This window comes from Apium graveolens, chromosome 6, assembly GCF_009905375.1.
Source record: "Apium graveolens cultivar Ventura chromosome 6, ASM990537v1, whole genome shotgun sequence".
NCBI lineage: Eukaryota > Viridiplantae > Streptophyta > Magnoliopsida > Apiales > Apiaceae > Apium > Apium graveolens.
The window spans coordinates 144,368,137-144,377,706 of NC_133652.1; the positions used below are offsets into that span (position 1 = coordinate 144,368,137).

A 9,570-nucleotide genomic window follows, 5' to 3' on the forward strand; every position below is an offset into this window, starting at 1 on the left:
GAAGCACCTTATCTTTGATCTGTCAACAGATCCAGTTTTGTAACCATTTTTTATATAAGATGTGTACTTCTCTTTTGCTTTCCAGATGTTGTCTTTATTGAATGATTGTCCTTTACCCTTGAAGAATCTTGGATTCTTCATTCTAATATTAGAGAACTTTCTTGCGAGATAGGCCATTGACTGATCAAGTTCATCTAGGGTGTAGAACTCAACTTCTTCCAATTCCAGAATTACTTGTTCCCGTGAATCATTATTTCTTTGCTCACTTGCGGAGGCAACTGGAATTTGGGATCTTGGCTCATCATTAGAGGTCTAGTTTTCATTGACAATTAAAGCACTTGAACCATATACAACATGCCCTTGACCATTTCTCAATAATTTCCTTTGAATCATTTCTAGTTCATATGTTTTTAGAATTCCATATAGAACTTCCAGTGTTATTCTGCTCAAGTCTCTCCCTTCTCTGATTGCTAAAATTTTCTGTTCCAAATGGTCAGAGAGTGTAAGTAAAAACTTCAAGTTCACTTCTTCAGCTTCATAGTATTTGTCATGCAACTGCAAGTCATTTATCAGCTTGTTAAACCTTTCAAACACATCAGTGATGCTTTCTTTTGGCTTAGCCATGAAACCCTCATACTGTGAAATCAATATCCTTCTTTGATTAGATCTAACTTCCTTAGTTCCTTCACAGAGTATTTCAATCTTTTCCCAGATCTGCTTAGCAGTGTCACAGTTGACAATGTTGTTGTACATTACATTGTCAAGTGACTCTATCAATATCAGCTATAAGCCACTATCCAGGAAAACTTTTCCTTTCTCAGGCTCAGTGTACTCAGAAGGGTCTTTTGGAGCATAATGAGCTGGAATGACCATATCACCATCTGTAGATTCCTCAACTCTAACCATAGGAGTGAATGACCCATTTTTGAGAATCTGAATGTATAATGGATTGGCCATCTTGATAAACAGCGACATTTTCTTTTTCCAAAGAGTGTAGTTAGCTTTATCAAAAGTAGGAATTTTGATGCTACTAATTTCTGTGTATTCATTCTTCCAAGATCTTAAATCTTTTTACTTTCATATTTTGCTCTGATACCATTTATTGGGTAATAAATTACATAGGGAGGGGGGTGAATGTGTTTTTGTATTTTTATGCTTTTCTTGAATCTTTTATGGTTGTGAACAAAGTAAATCAAATCTTGTAGTAAGATATGTTAAAACAGAAATTAAACATGCAACTATGAATAACACAGTTCTTTCAAAACTCACTTAATTTTATACTAAAATTAAGAATGTTTATCTACAAAATTTCTAGGCTCTTTGTTGATAAAGAGCTTAGCTTCTTTCTTGAGAGAAATATAAGATTTTCTTATCTGATTGTTACTTCTAATAAGGACCAGTGTTAACTTTATATGATAGTTAACTACTGGTTTACACAGTGTATAATAAGAGATGCCATTCACTTTAGTAAACTGTCACTTATCATTCCATTTAAGGAAAAGTATATCTTCCATTTCTGGCTTAGCATATCTTTGCATACTGTGTTAACTTTGATCTTCCTTTATCAGTTAATCTTCACCTTTGATCTTACACACTCTTCAAGCTGCTTTTTGTAGACTTGTCAATCCAGCTGGTTGGATTGTTTGTTGATTGTTAATCTTGGATATTGAACTGGTCTGCAATTAGTACTTTGAGATTTTACCTCGAGATCTCCAGTTAGGCATATAGAGAACTTGACATCTCGATAAGTATAATGGCTTATCGAGATCTCTAATACTCCATAGGTGATTTGACTTGTAGAGGTCTCTGAGTTCTCTATAAGAGAATTTAGCTTGTCGAGATCTCTTCACTTCATGTCTTCACATTGGTTATCGATATCTCTGAGTTCTCTAGTGACTTGTTGACTTGTCGATAACTCAGAGTTTTCTAGTCAAATTTAACTTGTCGATAACTCAGAGTTCTCTAGTGAATTTAGACTTGTCGATATCTCTGAGTTCTCTAGTGAAATTTGACTTGTCGATAACTCAGAGTTCTGTAGTAATATTTGACTTGTCGATAACTCTGGGTTCTCTAGTGAAGAAATGACTTGTTGATATCTCCAATATTCATGTCTTCAATTTGGCTTGTCGATATCTCTGAGTTCTCTAGTAGCTTTCCAGAGTTCTCTATAAGTCATTCTGGAGTTCTCGAATGATTTCTCTATAACATTAAATCTGTGACTTGTAGAGATCTTGACTTAGAACATTTTTCCCAAAACAGATTTATTCAACTCCAAGATTCTTCATAATTCTTCTTAGGCATGATCTTCTTGATCTTCTTCCAGATAGAATTCTTAGGCTTGATACTGTTTAAATAAAAAGACTCCAGTCTGCTCCTTTGACATTTTTACAGACTTTAAATATTACAATACAAAATGCAAACTAGGATTACAATACAACTTACTTAGGGTTGTCAATTTGACTTAGTCTTGTTAAAGTACAGGCATATCTTGCACAACAATCTCCCCCAATTTATGAGAAGATTGTTGAACACAATTTTTATGCATGTTAACAAGACTAACCCCAAGTTATAATGGAAAACAAGATTGATATAAAAATTGATACAATTACAACAATGTACATTATATGATTTTGAGTTGGGTAGTTACAAGCATTAGACAAAGACTGGAACTTTTGATTCTTCTCTATTGAGGTCCTTTAAATATACAAGAATTTGAAATTCCTCTATGATTGGAGTCCCTGTTAAAGCTTCTATTAGTTTGAGTCTTTCTTGCTTTGGATAACCATCTAACATTTCAATTCTGAATTTTGAAAATGAGCCAGCTTTTACATTCAGAAATCTTCCATCTTTGGAAATTCTGCTCATCCCTTTTGCTTTGAGTTCTTCTGATCTTTTGATCTAACTTCCTCAGTTCCCTCATAGAGTATCTCAATCTTTTCCCATATTTGCTTGGCAGTGTCACAGTTGACAATGTTGTTGTACATTACATTGTAAAGTGACTCAATCAAAATTAATTGCAAGCTGCTATCCAGGGAAACTTTCTCTTTTTCAGGATCAGTATACTCAGCAGGATCTTTTGGAGCATAAAGAGCTGGGATAATCCTGTCTTCATTTGTAGATTCCTCAATTCTTGAGGATCTGAATGTAGAATGGATTTGCCATCTTGATAAATAACATCATTTTCTTTTTCCAAAGAGTGTAGTTAGCTTTGTCAAAGGTAGGAATTTTGATGCTACTGATTTTCTGTGTATTCATTCTTCCAAGATCTTGAATCTGTTTATTTTCAGATTTTTCTCTGATACCACTTGTTAGGAAATGAATAATACACAGAGTGGGGGGGGGGGGGGGGTGAATGTGTTTTACTATTTTTGAGCTTTTTTTGAATGTTATGGTTGAACAAAGTAAATTAATTCTTGTAGTGAAATGTGTTCATGCATAATTTGGGCTTGCAGAAAATAAAGAACACAAATCTTCAAAACTCACTTAATTTTATATTAAAATTAAGACTGTTTTGCTACAAAATTTCTAGGCTCTTTGTTGATAAAGAGCTTAGCTTCTCCTTGAGAGTGTTACAAGAAATTTGATCTAAATTGTTACAACTGACTAAGGACCAGTGTTAACTTTATACCTTAGTTAACTACCGATTTACAGAGTGTGTAATAAGATATGCTATTAGCTTTTCTAAACTGTCACTTGTCATTTCTATTTATAGAAAAGCAGATCTTCCACTTCTGGCTTAGCATATCTTTAGCATCCCGTGTTCACTTTAATCTTCCTCAGTCAGTTAATCTTTACCATTGATCTTGCACATTCTTCAAGCTGCTTTTTGTAGACTTGTCAATCCAGCTGTTGGATTGTTTGTTGATTGTTTATCTTGGATATTGAACTGATCTGCAACTTTGTACTTTGAGATTGTACCTCGAGATCTCCAGTTTAGGTCTATAGAACACTTGATATCTCTTTAAGTATATTGGCTTATCGAGATCTCTAGTACTCTATATTTAGTTTGGCTTGTAGAGGTCTTCAGTTCTCTATAAGAGAATTTTGTCTTGTCGAGATCTCTAGTCTTCACATCTTCACTTTGACTTATCGATAACTCTTAGTTCTCTAGTGGCTTCCTGACTTGTCGATATCTCAGAGTTCTCTAGTCAAATTTAAATTGTCGATATCTCAGAGTTCTCTAGTCAAAATTTAACTTGTCGATGTCTTTGAGTTCTCTAGTGAATTTTGACTTATCGATATCTCTGAGTTCTCTAGTGGAACTTGACTTATCGATAACTCAGATTTCTCTAATGAATGTAGACTTGCCGATAACTCTTGGTTCTCTAGTGAAGAAATGACTTGTTGATATCTCCAATCTTCATGTCTTCAATTTGGCTTGTCGATATCTCTGAGTCCTCTAGTAGCTTTCTTGAGTTCTCTATAAGTCATTCTGGAGTTCTCGAATGACTTTTCTATAACACTAAATCTGTGACTTGGAGAGATCTTGACTTAGAATATTTTTCCCAAAACAGATTTATTCAACTCCAAGCTTTTTCATAATTCTTCTAAGGCATGATCTTCTTGATCTTCTTCCAAATAGAATTCTTAGGCTTGATACTGTTTAAATAAAAAGACTCCAATCTCCTCTTTTGACATTTTTACAGACTTTAAATGTTACAATACAAAATGCAAACTAAGATTACAATACAACTTACCTAGGGTTGTGTAAGTCATATGTCATAGCCTATTTGTATATTCGAGGATTCAACTCAACTCAAATAAGAATGTAATAAGTAAATAGTGGATCTACCGTCAGAGAGATCTCGCAAAGTAATATCTGTCAAAGGATTCAGAAACAAGGTTCATCTACAGACTTGAGGAGTTAATTCACTGGAAGAAGTTCAAGAAGTTGATCATGCCTCAGTGATATAAATCAAGATCGTGGATTTAATCAAGTGACAGAGATCTCGTCAGGGTATCAATTAATTACAAGGATTTAATCTGAAGAAAATCAAAGTGTCAAAGTCAAGACATGAAGAAACGTCACGGAAGTTAGTCACTCATGAACCAGACAGTACATCGAGTGTCAACGTTGAAGTGGTGGAATTGATTCATAATTGACTGTGATTATCAGAAGATTTTCAGAAGAATGGTTGCTGCTTAAGATTAGTTTTAATTCTCTATTAATTAATTAAGTCATATAATTTAATTAAGAAAATAAATTATATCTGCAAAGATTAATTTATTGATTAATTGAATTAATTGATTAATTAATTCTGAATTAATATTAATGATTTTCAGAATTTTAATTGGATTAAAATCTGCATTAAATCAGCAAGACAATTGAAAATGAACTAGCATGACAATCAGGATTGTCATACCGATTGTCATGCTAGGCCATTTTCAATAGTCTCACCGAAAGTTACACTAGGAGGATGATTGTCTTGCTAGTTCATTCTGATTGTCATGCTAGTTCATTCAGATTGTCTTGCTAGTTCAATCCATTGTCCTACCGAAAGTCTTGCCAGCTATAGGATTGTCATGCCAGTTCAATTTTATTCGGCTGTTGATTAAAAAGAAGCAGAGCAGCAGCAACTCAATCATCCAGAAAAAATAGAAGCCAAGAACAAGCAGAAAGGAAAAGCAGCCGCCTCTAAAACATTCAATTTTTTATCTGCTTAATTCAAGATCAATTTCTAGATTGCAAAGTTAAATCCAATCAACTAGAAATCATTCTCTTGTTCTTGTGTAACAATCTAGCGGATCAAAATCCCTAGAACTTAATCTCAAATCGCGTTTAGCATTTGATTCTAATTATTGCAAAAATAGAAAAAGTTCATGTCGAATTTATTCTAGATTTGTGATAATTGATTTAAGATTAATACCTTGTAATCGATACAGTTATTGTAACACCTTTCAAGTTTAATAATATTTTTATTTAACTTGAATTTTGTTTCACTTTTTTTTATTCCGCATTTATTCGATTATTTGGTACTGTTTGTATTCAACCCCCCTTCTACAAACACATTGAGACCTAACAGGTTGTCAATTTGACTTAGTCTTGTTAAAGTACAGGCATGTCTTGCACAACAAAAACATATCAAAAATACCACATAATTGAGTCCAAAACATCCAACTTAAGCCGATATGAAGCATTCCAAGTGGATATAAAATCCACTTATCACATCCCCAAACTTAAATCGATGCTTATCCTCAAGCATAAACAGACTCGAAACTAAAAGCATAACTTATGCATGAATGCAACGATCCCCTCGGACTAACTATAACCAATCAATAAGAAATGTTTCTAAGAATGCAATTATTCGAAACAAAGTTCAACTAAATCCCAAAAATCAACTTACAACCCAGAAACGTGCGTGTGTGTGATGCTTAACAGATATACTCCCAACACTAGATCGATAACCATATCCTATTTTTCACCAAAACAATCACAAGTTTATAAATAGAATAAGCGTTAAACACATAATGACTCACAACACTTCATCTTTACTAGAGTTATACAAGGATCATGCTATTATAGTGAATAAATAAACACGAATGCTTATTTGATCGTGCAATGAATGAGGTCCCAAAAAACTTATACAATAATACCCATATAGCGAGCGTTAGGTTAGTGGATCCCAGACTATACAAGCCTTGGGCCACTAGGCACAAATCCCCTAGAACTTAATTGCTCGAGTATTAAAGAGCCCACTCTTGGTCAATTCTGCATAAACATATAACAACACATATTTTTTTTTCTTTTTTTTTCAATGAGTGTGTTTCGCTCCATCTCATTCAACCCTAGACTACTCATAAAAAATATGACCCGGCTACTAGAAAATTGACGCCTAGCTATATTCACAATAAGCAATGATATCCAAGTTTTTCTCCAGTTAAAAAAAATCAGTGTTACTTCATCATTATGGGAATATCACAAATTCTAAGTATAACCAACTGATTAAATTCCAACAAACAAACAAGTATGATCATGATCTAGTTCAAAAGCAACCTATAAGACTTGTGAATGAATTTTGTTTCTGGGCATGCAAATCAATTTATTAGGACTTAATCATCTCTCTATTCGACATCAATACACTCAAATCAACATCATCCTACCAATCAGAAATAGCTCATCCTAAGGGATCATGTATATGCATGCAAATGCAACTACATGGACTCACATACAAACACGAAGAAAACATGCAAAAAACAAAATGCAAACAACTATATTAACAATCATGCAAAAATATGAAATCATGCAAAAATATGAATGAACTACACTAAACATGCAATATGAATCTATATGAACACAACACACACTACTAATCCTTACATTATCACCCCCAAACTTAAAATATTCAATGTCCCCATTGAAGGCAATAATAAGGATACAAGGCATACCTAGTCATCAGAAAGATCACCCTCCTCAGGTGAAGTATCAGGTGGAGGGTACACAGAATCAGCTCCAGAAAGAGGCCAATCGACCTCGACACCAGTGGCCCGGTAAGCAGTGCTTAAAGCCTGTGTCAAATTTATTGCAAAATGACTGTGAATGTCATATATCGCATCCATACGCCTAATCAATCACCTGTACTGTGCATCTCCAAGTCCAGAACTCTCCCCTGATTGCTGAGCATGAGAAGATCGAGTGGCTCCATGAGAGGCTCTAGTGGCTGCCTGACGTGCCTGAGAAGAACCACCTACATAAGTCTGATCAGCTGGCCGACCATCTGGTAAATGATCATATGCGTAGCCCAAACCCTTCTCGTCGGCCTTACCACCCTACCACTCCTTTAGCTGCTGAATCGTCGAGCTATCAATGGGAGCACTCCGCATCTATAGCTGCTCAAGCTCAGGCCACCTAACACCAACCATATTGCACAACCTCGTAATAATGAAGGCATGAGGAATTGCCCATGTGGTCCCTTCTTGCATAAAAAGTAACATGCTCTGATAAATCACAAAACTGAGATCCACATACTCTTCATTCAGGATCCCCCATAGCAAAATAACATAATCCACAATAACCTCGTGCGAGTGCAAAGATGGCATGATATTTGCACACACAAATAGGTTCCACACCCTAGCATACCTGTTCATACACGAAGAAGGAAAAGTAAGTGGCTCATTCGTGCCCGCCTTGTACTTCTACTCTGTCCCAGGAACACACAACTCAGCCACAATATAATCCAGATCAAAATCCTCCCTTGTCTTTTGCACCCAATCCTCAGCAGTAGGCTTCCTCGCGGGTTGATTGATAACCCTATGAATAGCCTCAGAAGTATAATCAACCGTCAACCCACGAACCATAAAAAACCCATTCTTATCCGCCTTAGCATTCACATAAAATTCCCACACAATGCTCATCGGGACCGCAACGGGTGTCTTACAGAAAGTCTGCCATCCGAACTCAATAATCATCTTCAAAAGCTTCCCATCCTTCGTCATGCGCAAAAAATCCCTCTCCTTCGCAATTGACTTAGACATCATCCTAGTAAACTATGTTTGTGCCTTCGGAGAAGAAAATCTGTTCACCACGCCACCCATGCTAGGTACCTTGGTAGCCGAGGGATGAGTGCTAGTACTCCCAGCGGTTCTTGCTCTCTTAGGTGCCATATCAACAATAGAATAGAGATTAGGATGTGAGTAGTGTGTAGAAGAAGCTAGGGTTTTGAGAATAGGAGATGTGTGTGTATATGGGAGAATATGTATATATATATAGGATAGGTAAAGGGATGGGTAGGGTTTAGAAGTGTTTAGGATATATAATTAGGGTAGAATTAGGTTAATTTTTAGGCAAGGAGTGGTTTTATGTTGATTTTTTTTCTTTTTTTCTTTTCCAAGGGGTTCATGCGGCCGCCCCGCTTCCAGCGCGGGCGCGCCGTGCTTCTGGAAAATTTCAATTTTTTTCCTTATCGAAGCTACTATACAATAAACATGGGTTGCCTCCCACGAAGTGCTTGGTTTACGTTGCTAGCTTGACGTGAATATTCGAATCAAGTTGTTGAAAGAACGACACTCACCACCTCACGGTTCACCGTATCACCATAGTAATGCTTCAACCTCTGACCATTTATGTTGAACGCTTGGTATGGATGCTTATCAAAAATCTCCACAGCTCCATATGGGAACATAACTTTGATAATGAACGGACCTGACCACCTCGACTTAAGCTTCCCTGGAAAAAGTCGGAGATGAGCGTTGAACAATAGAACTTGCTGACTAGGCGCAAATGACTTGCGCACTAACCTTCTATCATGCCATCTCTTGACCTTCTCCTTGTATACCTTGTTGTTCTCATAAGCCTGAAGTCGGAACTCATCGAGTTCATTAAGTTGAAATATTCTTTTCTCTCCAGCAGTTGCCATGTCCAGATTCAGCTTCTTCAAAGCCCAATACGCTCTATGCTCTAGCTCCGCAGGCAAATGACATGCCTTCCCATACACCAACTGGAATGGTGACATTTTTAGAGGAGTCTTGTATGCTAGTCTATAGGCCCACACAGCTTCATCTAGCTTCAACGACCAATCCTTCCTTGACGAACTCAAAACCTTCTCCAAGATTCGCTTGATCTCTCGGTTCGAA

At 36.1% G+C, this 9,570-nt stretch overlaps 1 protein-coding gene across 1 annotated transcript; it reads right to left on the bottom strand.

Annotated features, from left to right (window-relative positions):
• Positions 1-8,981: 8,981 nt before the first annotated feature.
• On the bottom strand, positions 8,982-9,449 carry LOC141665509 (uncharacterized). The gene has a single exon (XM_074471496.1). The coding sequence runs from the start codon at positions 9,447-9,449 to the stop codon at positions 8,982-8,984; it is 468 nt and encodes a 155-aa protein (XP_074327597.1).
• Between the last annotated feature and the right edge of the window lie 121 nt (positions 9,450-9,570).

Bases quoted from the DNA above. Each gene is read 5' to 3' on its own strand.
- LOC141665509 (XM_074471496.1), bottom strand. From the start codon at position 9,449: ATGTCACCATTCCAGTTGGTGTATGGGAAGGCATGTCATTTGCCTGCG.